Source organism: Lissotriton vulgaris, chromosome 4_1 (assembly GCF_964263255.1).
Source record: "Lissotriton vulgaris chromosome 4_1, aLisVul1.2, whole genome shotgun sequence".
Taxonomy (NCBI): Eukaryota; Metazoa; Chordata; class Amphibia; order Caudata; family Salamandridae; genus Lissotriton; species Lissotriton vulgaris.
This window is the reverse complement of record NC_141691.1, coordinates 1217944925-1217963075: the sequence shown is the minus strand read 5'-3', so window position 1 is coordinate 1217963075 and position 18151 is coordinate 1217944925. Positions and strand designations below refer to the sequence as shown.

At 42.7% G+C, this 18151-nt stretch overlaps 1 protein-coding gene across 1 annotated transcript in view; it reads left to right on the top strand.

The window, feature by feature from the left end:
• The window catches only part of TIMM21 (translocase of inner mitochondrial membrane 21), a 126639-nt gene that overhangs the window by 99591 nt on the left and 8897 nt on the right, over nucleotides 1-18151 (top strand). Inside the window, exons 5-6 of the mRNA XM_086965433.1 lie at nucleotides 4406-4511; nucleotides 4586-4701. Coding sequence (XP_086821559.1) covers nucleotides 4406-4511; nucleotides 4586-4681 — 202 coding nt within the window. The 3' untranslated portion in view covers nucleotides 4682-4701. The remainder of the gene's footprint in view (nucleotides 1-4405; nucleotides 4512-4585; nucleotides 4702-18151) is intronic.

Sequence of the window (18151 nt, the reverse complement as noted above, 5' to 3'; positions counted from 1 at the left end):
TTAAAATTGCACTTGACTCTACGTATTTTGGTACACAAGGTACATTTTGTTTGCTTTTCACAAAAAGCCATCTATTTTTGTCGTGTTATTCCAGTAGTAGAAAGAAGCCACAGTTGGAGCTTCATACATTTTTTGCCTGCCTGCCACAACCTAATCTCCCTGAAGACTGCCCAGAGTGCAAAGGAACTTTTACGGCAGGAGAAAATAATTTTTCCTCCAGTGGTATTTTTGTTTTTAACCTGTTGGCTGCTGCCGTCGGCCAACGGTCATCACGAGCACTACCTTGGAAGTGCTGCGCACGTCCGTTGGCCGATGCTGCCCTACCCGTTTTTCGAACGTTTAGCACTGGAGCTGAACGTTCGAAGCAGCCAAAGGGTTAAATGTGTGGTCAAAATTTGCCTCCGGATTCGGTTACACAAATTGTTTAAAAGCATGCAATCAAGATATAAAGTCTCCGTCTGATTAACCCTTTCAAAAAAAACAATGTGTCAGGCCCGGCTTGTAGGCATCATGAAGCTACTAGCGCCTGTGTTTTTCATGCACACGTATGAATACATCATCACATGTGGGCGTTATTTTATGTATTTTTTTATTTACCAATCCAAGATGGACACCACTTGGTGTGGTAATTAAAAAATATAAGGGATAGGTCTTGTTCCTCTGTATGGTTATGGAACTCCACTGTACAGCTTGGGGTCCTTTATCTCATTATAATATATGATATCACGATCACCGTTCCCACAAACTACTTAAAACCTTGATGCATTGCTCTTTCATATAAAAAAGCGAGCATGTTTGTAAACCTGTAGAATAGAAATAAAACGTCTAGCGCAAAATTAAACACAAGAAAAACCTGTTAGAGATTTGTTGTAGATGGATATTAGAGATAGTTCATCCCTCATCAGCCAGGCTAGCTTGAATCCAGTGGCATGGTGAGCACGAGACCCACGTCTGGGCATACCCGCCCCACTCGGTATGACAAATGTAAAAAGAAGAATTGATTGACGGAATGCTGAACAATGTCAAACATTCTGCCCCCAGTACAGAGACATGGGGCTAAATCCATCGTTTTTTTGCCCACCGTGCCATTCCAGTTTAAACCCAGCCATATGCAAATCAGTCTTGACCCTGCTCTCCATGAGAACAGTCCGGCCCGAATTGCCAGGCCCTTCCTGAACCGGAAACTAGCATCCTGAGACCTGGGGTATCACCTCTCATGGCTGAGTCCAAACTGGGTTGCTGTGGTGAGCAAAAAAGCAATGGATTAAACCCAGATCTTTGTGGCTGGGGGTCAACGTTTGCATAGTTAAGCATTCCGTCCAGGATCTATGATGTTACAACGCGTTATTTTACAACGCATGCTGTAACATCGCAACTTTTACAACGGAGGTTCCATTACATCGGAAGCCATTACAACGCAGGATATTACATAGCAGATGCTATTACAACGCATACCATTACATCGTAAGTGTAGGTAAGTATAACTTTTTTTTAAAAATGAAATTAAGTTAATTTTATTAATTTTACTTTACTAATATAATTAAAATAATTGTAAAAATGTAATTAATATAATTTATTTAAATAAGTTTAATTTAATTTTAAATAGGAATTAATGTAATTTAATTAAATTAATATAATTTTATTAATTTAATTTAATAAATTTTATAATAATTATTTAAATTTAATTAATTTAATTTAATTAATATAATTGAATTAATCTTAAAATTGTAATTAATTTGATTTAATAAACTTAATTAATTTTAATTTATTTAATTATTTTAATTTAATTAGTCGTACTTTAAAAAAAATAAACCCTAAAAATACCCCTGTACCCCAAAACCCAAACCCTGCCCTGAAACCTAAAAACACCCCTGTACCCCAAAACCCAAACCCTGCCCTAAAACCTAAAAACACCTCTGTACCCCAAAACCCAAACCCTGCCCTGAAACCTAAAAACACCCCTGTACACCAAAACCCAAACCCTGCCCTAAAACCTAAAAACACCCCTGTACCCCAAAACCCAAACCCTGCCCTAAAACCTAAAAACACCCTTGTACCCCAAAACCCAAACCCTGCCCTAAAACCTAAAAACACCCCTGTACCCCAAAACCCAAACCCTGCCCTGAAACCTAAAAACACCCCTGTACCCCAAAACCCAAACCCTGCCCTAAAACCTAAAAACACCCCTGTACCCCAAAACCCAAACCCTGCCCTGAAACCTAAAAACACCCCTGTACCCCAAAACCCAAACCCTGCCCTAAAACCTAAAAACACCCCTGTACCCCAAAACCCAAACCCTGCCCTAAAACCTAAAAACACCCCTATACCCCAAAACCCAACCCCTGCCCTAAAACCTAAAAATACCCCTGTACCCCAAAACCCAAACCCAGCCCTAAAACCTAAAAATACCCAAACACCCCAAAACATATACCTCAGTACCCCAAAACATATACTCCTATACTCATACTTATTTTAAAAATTACTTAAATTAATATATTTAATTTATAATATTAAAAAACATAAATAAATATATTTATTTATAATTAATAATATTTAAATTAATTAAATAAAATTAAATAAAATGTTAAAAAAATTATATACTTACCAATACTTACGATGTAATGGTATGCGTTGTAATAGCATGTGCTATGTAATATCCTGCGTTGTAATAGCATCCGATGTAATGGAACCAGCGTTGTAAAAGCTGCGTTGTAACAGCATTACGACGTAAAAGTTGCGTTGTAACAGTAACGCACCTTCCGTCCATCATTTGTTCTTTTGGCTTTTGTCGCCCTAAGTGGGAAGGGTATGCCCACATGTTGACTATTGAATAGAAAAACACACAAACCCTGCCAGGGGAAATAAGTAGGTCCCTAGACGGGATCCTTTCAATGAGATTGTGAGCGACTGAGAACACCTGTCTGAGTGAACAATCAATAAACTAATGATTCAAACATTATTGAAAATTGTACAAAAGTTTTATTTACAGTCCATAAAAAGAATTCATTCTGTGTAAATGCATAATCAAAAAAAAATTGTATATCAAAGAAGGAAGGTAAACAAATAAATCATAATCATAGGTCCCGCATATTCCCTCAGTCACTCGGAAACATTCATTCTCTTTCAGCGCTTCAAGCATTCAATTCATTCATTCTAGAATCTAACATGCACACATGATATTCAGTGAGGATACAGTTTTAAACTAAAGCTACAATGAATTGTGATGTCAAATAGGTGGGGAGGCAACAGGCAGTAAATGGTTTTTTGAGCTGGTACTGCCTGGGTGCCATCCAGGTGGGAATGCGCCGACGCGCGTTTCGATGCTTGGCCTAGTGGGGCTGCATCTTCATCAGGGCGAGGGAGACCAGAGGGAACATGAGCATAACATAGGAGGGCACACTGTAATAAGGCTGGGGTTGATGAGAATTAGATCGAATGAAAGGGAGGGATGAAAAACCTGGTCAATCTTGGAAGATCCCAGGAGGTTTATCTGGAGTGTGTGGGAAGTCACTCCACTACGCAATCTCAGGGAGGGGAGGATGAACACAGAATAGTCCTGCAGATTCCTGGAGAGTAGGGCAGCGAGCAGGGTCGCGATGCGTCGTGGTATGTGGATAAACGGTGAAGGATCGAGTTTCCCGGGACTAGTTGAAAGCAGGGACCTAACGGTACCGGAAAAGTCTCCTTTCCAGAACTCTTTAAGCCGCTCCAGGTCCAGTTAATTAAAAGGAGTTGCTGCATAGAAGAGTCCTAGGGTAGGTTCCTAAATTAACAAACAGCTCCAGGTCCAGTGGGTTGAAGGGGGGTGTAGGGTGGAGGGATCCAAGAGAGGGTTCCTCAAATGGAAACGGGCCTCGTGGACCGCGGAGCGGCGTCTTCAGGGATTCCCGGGGGGTCAGTCCCCCACATGTTGGTCCTGTGCTCACTGTGCCACTGGATTCAAGCTAGGCTGGCTGATATGGGGTGAAACCCCAAAACAGGATGCTTGTTTCTGATCCAGGGAAGACTTAACTTGGCAGTTCGGGCTGGACTGTTCCCATGAGGAGCAGGATCAAGACTAATTTGTATATGGCGGGGTCCAAACTGGGGTGGCGGGGTGAGAAAAAAATAGGATTAAACCCTGATCTTTGTGACTGGAGGTGAACGTTTGCAATGCTCAGCATTCCATCCACCATTTGTTCTTTATGATTTTGCATGCTCGTAAAGACAAAGTAGTTCTGTCAGCTCTAGGCTTAGATTAAATATTCCTTCTGTCATAAAAAATATCTTTGCTTTATGCCAGTGAATCCCAGTGAAAGGAGAATTGAAGCTGAGCCCCTCGATTTAGGACCTGCCCTTTTATTTCACAAACCTTGAAAGCTCCCGCTTTTTTGTATTTTCTTAAAGTTTTTCTCTTGTCCCACAGTCACGTTGAATATATGAAGGATGGCTTAAAGTGTATGCGACTAAAGTTCTACATTGAAGGCTCCGAACCCAGAAAGCAGGGAACTGTGCATCTGGAAGTGAAAGAGGTAACAATGTCTTGTTGAGTTGTGATTCAATTTCATATCTGAACTCCTTAAAAAACGTGTTTGTATCTTTGCAGAATCCTCAAAGTGGCAAGTTTGAATTCCGCTATATTTTTGTGGACATCGATACCTACCCCCGAAGGACTATTGTAATTGAAGACAATCGATCCTGAGAGAGTATCCATATTCACAGGTATGTACCGGAAGTAAGAGTCACCAGATGGAACCTATTTAAAGTGTTCACTTTTAATTTCTTGCTTACAAATCATAGCATTGTTCATGAGAATACAAACGGATGCGGTTATTATTAAAGCACCGTTTAATGCTTATAGATAAGTGCTTTTGTATCCATGTATGTGCTTTTGAATGTTATTGTTAATAGTAATATTAATGAAAGTAATAATGATTTAAAAAGACCCCCTTTGCTGAACATAATGCTTTAGTAGTGTTATCATGTACCTTCAGAGAAGAGTGTTATGAAATGGAGAAGTTTACGTTGTAAGAGTGCACTTCAAAGGCCTACGAAATAGTGCACAGTAGATACTTTTGAGTAAGGGTCATTATGTGTTTTTTACTGTGTAAGAAAATCTCTGTGCTGTAAATGCAAGAACGTTGTCATGACAGAAAACTAAAGCAATGGCTGGACAAAGCCTGCTAATGAATGGGACTGACTTCATTTTATGACTGGCCTAGGCATCAAAACAGCGAGGAGTAAACCCATACATGGCCAATAAAAATTGAATTTTGCTAGCAAAGTAAATATATCAAAAAACACTAACTTGATTTCGAACTATTTGTTGTGTTGCATGTGCAGTTTAACATCAGCGTAATCTAAAGGGACAATGTAACCATTTTCAAAGCGGCATGTCCTTGTCAAAGAGCCCATCCAAGCAATGGCCAACAATGAAAAACACAAGAAAATCAATGGCTGAAGAAGAGTGACCCAAAGCCCGCTTTATTTCTTTATACTTGCTTTTGGTGCATGGATGACAACCCACACATTGGTGCAGTGACACGGGGCCCTTTGTGCTCTGATGATTGCTTTATTTACTACCCAGAGAGAAGTCAAAGGGGCCATTTTCCTTCCTTGCACCAGGTCACCTGGCATCCTTGCCACTCTGCTGAACCATATCTAACTATACTAGAAACATATAAAGCAAAGAAGGAAAACTCTTCTGACAGTGACTGTGACAACAAGCAGTCAACCACATTTTCATTCAGCAGCAGGACATCAACCCAAGACTTGTTTTTTGCCAACAAATAAAACTTAATTCCAATGCTGTAAGGGGGAGTCAGTAATGGGCTGGACACGATGTCTGGGTAAAGTGGGTTTTATTTTCATGTACAATTTTTTTCCTTAGTGTCAGTCTTTCCTTGGCAAATTCGGCAGAATTCGTGATGCCGGCTGGTGTGGCTGCTCTACCAAAGTCCGTCTTGGTCGGGGTTGGGGCTTCTCATAAGGGGCCGCTCTCAGTAGGTCCGGGAAGAAACAAAACAAAGAAAAGGACCAATTACTTTCCGTCCTCGTACTGTAGTTCAGAGGGTACCGGGGAAGTGAGGGACACCTTTAGTGACAAGCTTTGCCGGCAATACGTGAGGTGTGGTGAGGAAGGGTATTTAAAGGGTTTGGGTAGATGCGGGATAACTAAGAAGCAGAGGACCGTATCAGCGCGGGAATAAACCCCTGCGTCCCACCCAGCTTGTAAACTTGTCCCGTACCTGTCGGAGCCACACTCCTCCCTCGGGAGTGTGGCACGGCGCAGCGCAGTCCCGTTGGCCTCCTGGCTAGTCTTCTTCAGAATGTAGCGCGTCTACTTCTCTGGATACGTCTGCTTCTCGTTCACCTCTCCGCTTTCTCGCTGGTTCGCCTCCACGTATTCCTCCGTCAGGTTCTCTCCAACTCCGGTGATGTCACACGCCATCTCCTGGATATCCGGGATCTTATCCAATGCGGTGAAAGAAACGTCACGGTGGGCGGGACCTTCCTCCAGAAACGTCACGGTGGGCGGGACCTTCCTCCGGGGCATACTGCCAGTTAAAGGGGCCGAACTGATTATCTTCGGGAAGTGATCGCCAAGAACTCTGTTCGTCCTGTGAGGAAGGATTAAGGGATTCCTCGTCATTACAGAACCACCAGTCCGTTTCCTTGTTGTGCCTCTGTATGCATGGCACCTTGTTACAAATGCTTAGTTTCATGTAGCCGCTCAAAGGATTAGTGGGGCATGCACTTTTTATTAACAATTGTTCACCTCCGGATAGATACCCCTCTGGAAAGGAAAAATACCTTCAATCAATAAAGCGTATTGGTACTGGGGAAATGCAACACAAAACAATTATAATCTTTGCAGTGTAGAATGGGATATATTTCACTACATTTACTACATAAAGCACGGAGGTGATGATGACTCACACACTTCCTTGTTGCCTAATCCATGCAGATGGCATATATGAAAAAGAGCAGGAGGGACTTTGCTATATGCCAGGCATGAAGAAATAATAATCGTAAGCCACTATATTAGTGCTCTATCTGTGTTGTTAACAAAATTGATACGCCCACCTCTGAATTTCTGCATAAAAGGGCTTTTTAAAGTGCCTCTTTTGGGAGCTCGCCTCCACTGTAGGAAAACCTGATCTAGTATGGTTTGCGAGTACAGACTGCATCAGTAAATTAACCGAAGCTCACAGATGGTTCAGACTGTAACATAATTGGTATAACCATGTTCTTCCCAAAATCACAGAAACCAACACAGTACGCGTTGCCTGATTACATAGATGTGCATTATTTTCTCGTTTATTGAATTTGATATGGAGCTTATGGTATAATCAGTCTCCGAAGCAAGTTCATTCCAATTGATTACAGTATGCTCTGCAGGCATTGTCTAAAAGACCTAAGGCAGCAACAGTAGCATATTTGAAAAATGTTTGACAATATGAGGTTTGCAAAGTTGCCTTCTGACTTTTAGTTGGTATAACCATGATGCTGGACTTTTAAGAACACATGAAAAGAACAAATAGGGTGTATTTTCTTCTGAGGTTAAGCTAGCTGGGTGAAAGAATAATTCCTTTAGTATGCTTGAAGGTGGCACTGTGTAGGACCTCTTTTTCATGTGAACATCAGTTTTATTTTAACAAAATATTCTGTAATTAATATTCAGTTTTAGTCCTTTAGTTGTTTAGACTTTTGCATATATTGTCATCTCCTTAACTAATTTAAAAAATAAAGAGAATTAAGCTGCTGTGAAGCTTAGAGTCTTTTTAAAGAGGTTGGCGACACACATTACATGAACTATACAAAGGTAAAGGTAATATTGTGACCCCGTCATGTAGTGGAAGTAAGTCAACATTACATAAGAATGGTCATGATTTCCCAATTTTTATAGGCTAGTTAGCAACGTTGTATTACTTGGCCAAAACCAGGATGCACTCTAAGCGTTATCCTCCCACCATTAGTCATTTCATGTTGTGAATAGGTGTTTAGAATCCTGTATTTGGCTAGAAATTTCCATGTCCTTCTGGGAAATGTCTACAGGATTCCCCATCTCAGTGTCTGACTTGGGGGTACTAATTTACCCGATCCATTGATATACTTAGGAAAAGGTAACAGAAATCAATATTTTGTTAAGTCGGAACTGCAACACATCAGACCATGACTGCAAACTGTACATATGAAAAAAACTTAATTGTAAGACCTGAAGAGTGAAATACTGTAACCACAGACATGCACATAACTCAATAGGGGAACTATGTAGCCAATTTGGTTGGCTCTAGTAATAACAATAAATGTTCCTCCAGGGCCCCTTCCTTGCTTTAAAGTTGTATTCTAATCTTACTTGTTAGCACTCCGCCACAGCCTTTATTGCAGGGTGATTTATTACAGGACCACTGATTGCTGTGTGTACCTGCAGCAAAGATGCCAGGTGTGTACTTTGCCTATGGCCAGAAGACTCCCAGCATTAGTAAGTTATTCAAAGTCAGCTGAAGTCTGATCCAGTGTTTACAAACGTTGGTACTCTCAGCTTGTTGGCTGCAGCTGAAGAAAAGCAAACTCCTGTCAAACAATCCTTTTTCTGCTCTGTCTCTTAAGGTGACCTCTACCAATATTGAAAATTCATGGGAAAGGGAGGCAAAAATAATCCAATCCATGATGGACTACCTTGACTGAGGTCCATACCTCTGATGACAGACCGCAACCAGCTGATGAGCCCTTGCTATTGGTTGCCATTTTGACTTCCATTATCACTCTACAATCCAGAACTAGACCTGGCACCTCTCCGATCCTTAGTCTAGACCAAATCCATCTTGGAGCTTCTGGCCTAATCATGGAGCTACCCTGAATTAGCCGGACCCTGCCGCATCACTGGCCAGAAAACACGAAATACATTGAGTCCACCCAGTAAGCATGAAGATTTACTAGCCTTTAGATCTCTGCCTAAAACGTTGAAGGTGAACGTCCTCCATTTTATCAGTGTTTGAGCGAGGGCAAAGTTACAAGTGATTATCAACACTATTGCTGTCACTTAGAGCTGGTGTGGCATCATATTGTCCAGTTCAGGACAATTCCAGAAAACCTGCGAGATGCATTGACTATCATCACAGTAGACTTTCTTGTCAGTCAACTATCTGCAGAAAGTTAAAATGCTGTCACCAAATGTAGTGATTTTACTTCTTGGTGCATGTTATCCAATAAGATATTGGTTATGTTGTGTTAAGTACTTTGTAAAGCACACTAACACCACAGGGCAGTCTTAAGGCACTAGGAGATTTAATCATAACATACAAACTGCTCTCTATATATTTAGGTGAAATGGAGAATGCATCCTTAAACTTGTTTTACGCTTAAGATTAGAAAGAGAACTTTTTCTATTTTGCTCCGAAACTGAAGGATCCCATTTCATCGTCTAACTGCACCGATCGTGAATGCATTGCCTCCTCCTTTGCACGTTTGTATCTCTGAATATAAAGTAAACATTGATTTATTGTATGCAGTGGTCTTGAAGTTGATATCTCTTTTCAAGCGTTTATGAAGAAAAGCTGGCACTTGAGCCCAAAAGATGTCGACAGACAGGCAAAGTGTCTTGAATTGTATATTATGTTTTATTGATAGCCAGGACAAACTCTTCAGACCTAGTGAAATATGGTCATTCGATTGGAGATCTGAGATGCCACTTATATCAGCATTTTTTAGTCCCTAGAGTTTAGCCAATAGGGTAATCTTAGGTAATCGTTATTTGCAAAGTACATACAAGAGATGAGGGCTGAACTGGGGGTCTCTAGTTGGCAGAGGTAGGTGCCACTGTCCAAATAGGGACCCTTGCTTCTTGTCACAGTAAGGAGGAAACCCTCTGAGATAACCCCTGCTCACCCTCTAGGTAGCTTGGCACGAGCAGTCAAGGCTAATCAGAAGGCAATGTGTAAAGTATTTGTGCAAACACTCACAGTAACACAGTGAAAGCACCACAAACTTACTCCACAACAGTTTAGAAAAATAAAGGTATTTAATGTAAACTACACAAGACCAAAACGACAAAAATCCAACATACACAGTTCAAGAATATGGTTGCAAAAGAGTTCTTAAGGTTGCGATAAAAATAATCCACAGTTGCGTGAAAAGTTCACCGTTGGGTCACGTTTAGCCAACAGTACCTTTAACTGCGACAAAGTTCCAAAAGCAGAAGCTGGTGCGGTGGAAAACAAGCGATGCGTTGCTCCTGAGACCTTGGGGAGGCGATGCGACAACCCAGCTGCAGCAGCGGGCGTGTTGCGACGAATCCGGTCTGTATGGGGAGGAAGGCCACTTGTATGGATTCCGGTGTGTAGGTTCCGTAGGAAGTTTGTTCTCGCAAAGGCACGATGCGCCGATCTCGTTGGGCTGCGACGATGTCCGGGGCGATGATGCGCGATCCAGCGGCGATCTCTCTCTCGCAGCTCCTCGATGCAATGGCTCTGCGACGATGTTCGCAGCGACGTGATGCGGTCCGCAAGCAAGCGGTGCGCGATCTCACCCAGCGACGACCAGCTCTGCGACTACACTCTCAGCGATGGTAGTCTTCCCGCACCGGTCTGGTGCGTCCCGCAAACGAAGGATGCAACGGCTCTGGCAGCGGCAACAGGCGCTGTGACTATCTCGGCCTTCGTAGCAGTGGAAATTTCCTTGCACTGTTGGGGATGCGCTCCGCAGCGAGCGATGCTATAACTTTTCTGTAGCAAAGTCTTTAACGCTTGGTTTCCAGATTACCAGCACATGAACAACTTCCAGAGGCACCACACATGGGCCACACACTCCAGGAAGGACAGAACTCTCTCAGTAGAGCTCAGGGGAAGCTGGGGATGAAGTCCTTTTGTTCCTGGGACTTCAAAACAGGGAGCCAGCTCTTCTCAGGCCCTTGGAGATTCCTTCAAGCAAGGGGAGACAGCACAAAGCAAAGTCCTTCTCCTCTCCTTGGCAGCAAAGCAACAGCAGCGCAATCCAGCATAGCAACAGCTGGACAATCTTCCTTCTTCAGTTTCAGCTTTCTCCTTGGCAGAGTTTCCTTCTTGATTCCAGGATGATCTAATATTCTGTTGTCAGGGTTCCTGTACTTATACCCCTAAAAGTCTTTTTTCTCTTTGTGCAAGTGGGACCTGAGCCGGGTCTGAACCAGTTCTGGGTGTTCCTTGAGCACTTTCTTTTCCTGGCTTCTCCTTTCCTTTCAGAGTGAGGGGCAGGGTCGGCAGCCGCTCAGAAGGAGGTGGAGCCAGCATTGTGGAAGGCAGGCACAGCCCTATTAAGGCCCAGGTGCTATCTCCTCCCACCACTCAAGTTGCAATGCAGTCATTAAGCCTAGGGCTGACTCAGCCAGCCTCCTGGGGAATCCCCCGCCCCTGTCACTCTCAAACCAGACAGTCAATACACAAACAGGCCAAGGCACACAAAAAAGTCAGACAAGAGAACAGCAACATTCTAAAAGTGCTGTTCTCAAACACAGGATTTAAAAACAACCTTTCCTAAAAGTTAAATTCTGAGTTCACGGATACCAGACTTTTATGCCCTATCTTGTTCCTATGGGAAGATATGCTGGTAGCCACTGTAGCCAGCATCCCCCATGATAGCCTATGGAGCAAGATAGCCTTACAATAGTGAAAAACAATAATGGCTGTAATTCACTACCAGAGCATGTCACGTGCACCAGTACATGCTCTACCTTTCACATACACTGCACCCTGCCCAAGGGGGTACCTTTGGCCTTCCATAGGGTTGACCAATGTGCACAGAAAGGGAAGGGTTAGGCCTGGCCAGTAGGGACACTGACCAGGAGGACATGGCAGTTCAGACTGCACACAGGCACTGCGGTGGCAGGCCTGAGACACCATTTTGGGGCTACTCATGTGGGTGGCACAATCAGTCCTGCAGGCCCACTAGTAGCATTTGTCATCACCAGCCCTGGCACACCCAGTGCACTTTACTAGAAACTTCTTGGTGATACAAATGTGCCAATCATGTATATCCAATAACAATTTACACAGAGAGCATATGCACTTTAGCACTGATCAGCAGTGGTAAAGTGCGCAGAGTCCAATTGCCAACAGCCACGGGTCAGGAAAAATAAGGGAGGGAGAAGCAAAAAGTTTGGGGATAACCCTGCAAAGAGGGCCAGTTCCAACAAGGGCAATGTGCATTTGTACGTTTGGAGAAAGCTTAAGAATCTGAGCATTGTTCTTGGAAAAATCCTGAGCTACCATCAGAAAATGTCATCTCGCGTGGAGAAATTTAGTCCATCATCATACCCATATGTTTTTTTACCTTTTGAAAAAGGAGTTGGACACACCTAGTCACTCGAGCTGTAGTTCTTTGAGCAAGGTGGTGGGAAGAGCACCAATCAGGGCAATGTATTTCTTGTTAGGATTTAAGTGATCAGCATCTCTAGATCGGTCAATTTTCATCAGGTGTGAACCATCCTTCTATCATCTTCCCATAATTTCAACTAGTTAATAATAATAAGCATAATAGTAAAGAAAACCACAAGAAAGTTCCAGAAAGCGAGCATAGCCAACTGCTAACACATATAATAAATCTTCAAAAGGAGTGGTGGCAACACTGCTCCTTCAAGAATACCGCAGTCTAACGTCTCCATCTTTGAAGTGTAAGCCACACAAATACAGAATCCTGGAATGGGGTGTAACTCATTCATAAATAAAAACGTAACCTCAAAATCAAACATGAAAGTGCACCGAATAAAATGTAAGCATGCAATTTAATTTCACAAAAGTATATAAACGCAGACATGCCAATGCCATCAGGTCTTAAGTTCAATTCAATTTCAAAGCTTTATTAGATTATTAAAAACAATCACAAAAGCATACAATATATAAAACACATGGTACAAACATTTCAGTGGAGACAACAACTCATCAATATTGGGATTTAAAAGACATTAAAACACCAGACTTTTCCTATGTGAAACAGCTTTAAGTAAAAAGGTAGCAGTAAAAAAACAGATATCTATGGAGTCAAGTGCAAATAACAGTTTCAATGCTTGGGCTGTAGTATACACTGAGTATTTTCTAATAACGACGTAGATGCATATAAAGAGGGCAAATAAGCATAAAGTGCAAAGTGCTTTGCCTGGATAGGCCATCACAGGGGCAGGGGGATTGGCTATGCGTTTTCATCACTGGAAAGGCCACTAGATTATGTACAATACCAAGTCTCAACCTCGTGAGAACAAACTGGTGCGATTGCTTGGTAATAGTTTTAAGGTACATAGGCATGCCCCTGTCTTCCAACATATTAGAATAATAAAATACATGAATTGACATGGAGCTGCATTTCGCCCTGCGTAAGTTAGATTTGGTCCCAATAAAGACATCTTTGAGTTCCTTTTTAGGTACAGTAACAGCACTATTGGGGTCATTGACAATGTCTAGGTTAAAAATATCACTATAGGAAGATGAAACGTAGTTTAGCCAGGGAATCTTGCAGGCATTGTCCGAATTAAGGCAATCTAGAATAATCTGCCTAGTGAAATCAGTCTCATCTTTGACCCATATTGACCTCCAGACAATTAAAGGTCTCATTCCCATTAGGTCTGTTAGATGGTTCATGCCCACCTTGCTATGGCACAATTCATTGGATGCCGAGGAGGCTAAACAAAGAAGTCTTTTAAGGAACCAATTCTCGGTGACTTGTAGTTCCCTGTGCTGACAATAGCCCCAAATACCAGAACCATATAGAGCAATAGAAACACATCTGTGCCTATAGATATTTAACATGTCTGGTATGCGGCGACTACCTAGCTTAGATGCAAAGCGAAAAACTCCAGAGGAGCTTTTGGCCATCCTAGCATTCACGTTTAGAATCTCAGGTGCCCAAGTCCCTTTGTTATTAAAAGTTACTCCAAGATAGCAAAATCTGTCCACCACCTCGATTTTATGATTATTAAAATGGAACCGCTTTAAAAGTTTCATCCGTTTACCACAGGCCAAAATGTATGTCTTGGAGTTGTTGATTTTCAGTTTTCTCTCCTTAATGAAATCATAAAAATGGGTCATTAATTTTTGGAGCCCATTCGGAGTACGCAAAAGTAAAACCGTGTCGTCGGCATATAGCAGGACTGGCACAGGGTGGCCACCAACCTGCGGAGAGTCAGCCTGTACCCTCTTTAGTTCGGACTCGATAGAATTTATAAAAAGGGAAAAAAGCAGGGGGGCCAGCACACAGCCTTGTCTTATGCCTGACTTAACCTTAATTTTCCCAGTGCATTCACCTGCCTGGCCATAACAAATCTGAGCTGATAACTTATTGTAGAGTCTGGCCAGGAAGTATATAATTGCTGGGGGAGCTCCCATACCCAATAAAGTGGACCATAACAAATTATGGTCCACCAGGTCAAAGGCACTCGAAAGATCAGCGAAACAGAGAAATAGAGAGCCCTGTTTCACTTTCGTATACTTTCCAATGAGGAGGTCAAGATTAATGCACTGCACTGCTCTGTTGTCCCCAGGCCTTTTGCGAAAACCGTATTGGGACTCGGCCAGAATTTTGTTTTCCTCCGCCCATTCCTCCAACCGCATCAGGAGAACCCTACTCATAATCTTAAGGGAGGAATCCAGAAGGGAGATAGGGCGGCAGTTCTTGGCCTCTCCTCTATCTCCCTTCTTGTAGATGGGTAGAATTATGGATTCACTCCAGGTTGGTGGTGTACTCTCCAGGACTGACGCGTTAAACACCTGTGTTAGGAGTGGGCTCCAAAGTGTCGGGTTGGATTTATACAGGTCAACCGGGACCCCATCGGGTCCCGGTGCCTTTCCTCCTTTACTCCGATTAATAGCTGTAACAACCTCTTGTAGTGTGATGTCCAAGGGTAACTTCGTTTCAGACATTGGGGTTGAAAAACTGGCACAGTCCTCCCTAGTTGGGTTAAAAATTCCAGAAAAGTGTGCAACCCAGTTCGTTTCGCTAACCTGGGCTGACAATATGTTAAAAATCAAGTTAAAAAGTTGGGTACAAGATAAACAGCAAAGATGTAAAAGGGTAAAACCATTAATCCACACAGCCCTTGTTACATCAATTGCTCGAGCTTTTCTACCTAACACAAAATTAATTAAATATTCAATGGTAGATAAAGCCACGGTCGACGTTTTGGTCTCTATTCTTTCGTGTAGGAGACCATCCTCAGGACATGGATTTCATATCTTGAGTACCCTCAATCATGTAGGCGCTTGTGTCAATCATGCAAGCGTCCGGATCATAGTCAATTTCCTAGCGCTGATACCGATTCAAGAATTATTGTATTGCGCTGAAGTACCCTTATGGGAGCCAACAGGTGTCCCAGGTAGATGGAATAGTTTGCACCATAGAGATTAAAAATGCCGTGGCGGTATCTGTTAAGTCGGTCGTTTCTGAAACCACGGGTTTAGGGACGGGTCCTCGTTAATTTTAAAGGATTCCCTTACACATTCGAAGGTATAGCAACGCCTTCTTGTAAATCTTTTTCAGTGAGGTAGTCAGTTCTGAGTTCAATATGTCAGAGTCCATCCTCACGCAGCGAATGATACAGCAGTGATTTGAAAAAAAGATTAAATACTCTTTGTTTGTATACACCCGTTTTTCAATCTCTTTTTCTTCTCTCTCCTGACTGATTACTCACAAGTAACCGCTTTGAATATATGTCATTTTTGTTGTTGCATAACCAGCATTAGTGGGTCCAAATCACTAAGCCCACACGATCTCATCCTTTAAGGGGTTTCAAAATTCCCGTGTCTATTAAAATCCCTTGAAGGTATCTTTACCCCATCATTGACTTTCAGAAAGGACCTCAAGATCTGGCTCTTCGACTGAACCACAGTGCCTTGCAACAGATCTGCAGCCTCCCTCCCCCCCTAGAATCTTGACACCCTTGCGGGTGAGTGGTTGCGCTTTACAAGCCGATTGATTTATTGATTGAAGATCAGCGTTAGCAGAGCTGCATGTTGAACACAGCCTTCGTTCCAGGACTGTAGTAGTTGGAGTGCTCCTCTGACCAGTAAAGGGACAGTGCACTGTTTATATAATAAAAATACTGTGTTGGAGGTACAGCTCTGAGGCAATGATGTGTCTAGATGTTAGGAGTTGTCTCTGAGTGGCAGCACACACACTAGAATATCTTGTTCTGTTCTTAGCCTTGAACAAAGTGTACAGCTTGTGTCACAGCCAAGTCTGTCTAAAAACAAGCAGGATGTACAGCGTCTTCTCAGAAATGAAACATGTAAAAATAATATAGCTAAGGCAAAGCATGCTAAAGCATGTAAAATTTAAAACGAAAATAGAGAACCAAAGTGGGTCCAAGAAGGCCTCACTATAGATCAATTGGGTTCTGTCTGTTAAATATGAAGGTGATCAGTGAGCAAGAAGCAAAGGTATACGTCGCAAAGAACAAAAAAAAGTTCAGTTTGAAGCAGTGCCCCAGCTCCTAGTCATGGGGTCACTCAGTGCTCCAGATTGCAGGGGCACACTTGCGCTAAATCTCTGTCTCGCTCAAAGTCATCAGATACGTTAAAGTCCAAAGTGCATCCATGCGAAAGAAGGCCAAGCGGGATTCCACCCTCGCTTGCTACTTGAAATTAGGTGAGAAGCCAAACAGGCACTGTTAAAGGCCACTATCCCATGGGGTCCTTTACTAGGAGCACATTGTGAGGATGCTAGTCCTGGCAAGCCCTGAATTTCCCAGGCAATCATCGACACTGCAACACAAAGAGGCGTTCAAAGTGCTGTGCTTCTTCATGCCGCCTGTAGCTGCAGGGGCCACCATTCGCACTTCTGCCAATATCAATTGACCCCACCATGTTCCTTCCACCCTCTGATGACACCGGTATTGCCTTATGCTCCTTCCTCAGGGACACACAGGTCCTAGCTGCCGATCCCAGAGCTGATGTTGGCCCATACCAGGCCATAAGGGCTGTGGATAACTAAGGAACAAACAACAAGACTGCAATGTGTTCCTCAGCTTTGTCCATGACATCGATGCTATCAGTGTTTGGACGCCCTGTTTGGTTTATTTCAGACGCAGTGCAGAGCTCCAAAATGTTCCTCAGAATGACAATGAGGCAGACAAATTACTCCAGACCCCCCCCCCTTTCAAATGTTAGTGGGTTGAATACTAAAACTAGAGTTTGACCCCACCTAGTCCACACATTGAGGAAAGTGCTTCTTTTAAATGTGAATATTAAGCTTTATTGTTCGATTACTTAAAATCGTTACAATATACTATTTTTACAAAAAAAACTTTCAAAGAAGAGAAAAATGAAGAAAAGAAGAAAAAAGAAAAAAAAGAAGAAAAGTTAAAATCTCAGGCAACTTGCTACAAACTGTAGAGAAGTTTAAAACATTAAAAACGATTATCAAAAAATGGCAGTAAAGTGCAAGTACATAAAGCTTTGTGGAGAGTATTGTTATAGTCTCTGTTGCTTGAAGCCCGGCTGGTTTTGGTTTTGTTTTAGTGACTCATTTTTCTGTGACAAGGCTGCCCGGATTGCTTCTATGAATTTCCCTAGTTGTGCGGCTATTTGGGGTGTTTTAGCAGAAAAACAAAGGTCTAAGACTTCTCTACATCGTACTAGGGCATGAGACCTGCAGATAGGAACAACCAGCTGGTGCCGCTCGCTAGCCAGTTTAGGACAGCAGCACAGCAAGTGGAGCCAGGATTCCCGGTGATAGCTGCAAAGACGACATGCTGCTAAATTGTCCTTCCGGGCCCAGGCTTGGTTAAAATCTGCGATAGGCAGTGCAAGCAGTCTCATATAGGCATTTTTTTCCGGGCCTGAACTGTCAGTGCTTGCTCAAAATATTGCTGTGGTTTGCCCACTGTGTAGGAGGCGTGCAGTGCAGAGAGATTGGGATGATGGTGTAAACTTTCCAGATCTTTCGTAGGATATTTTCTTTACCTGTGTGTTCACTTCACAAAATTCACATTTTGAGCATCTATTTCTAGCATATCTATGGCCTCTGCCAGCTGAACCTGCCATGGAGATCGACCTTCTTCAAAGATAGTTTTAATTAGCCTTTTCAGAGTTTCTGGAGCTCGCAGGGTGTTGATGTAATATTTTAGAGTATCCCCTAGGCAACTGATGTCTGGAAGGGTAAGACCCAGCTCCAATCTTACTCTTGCTTTCCTGGCCTGTCGTGGGAG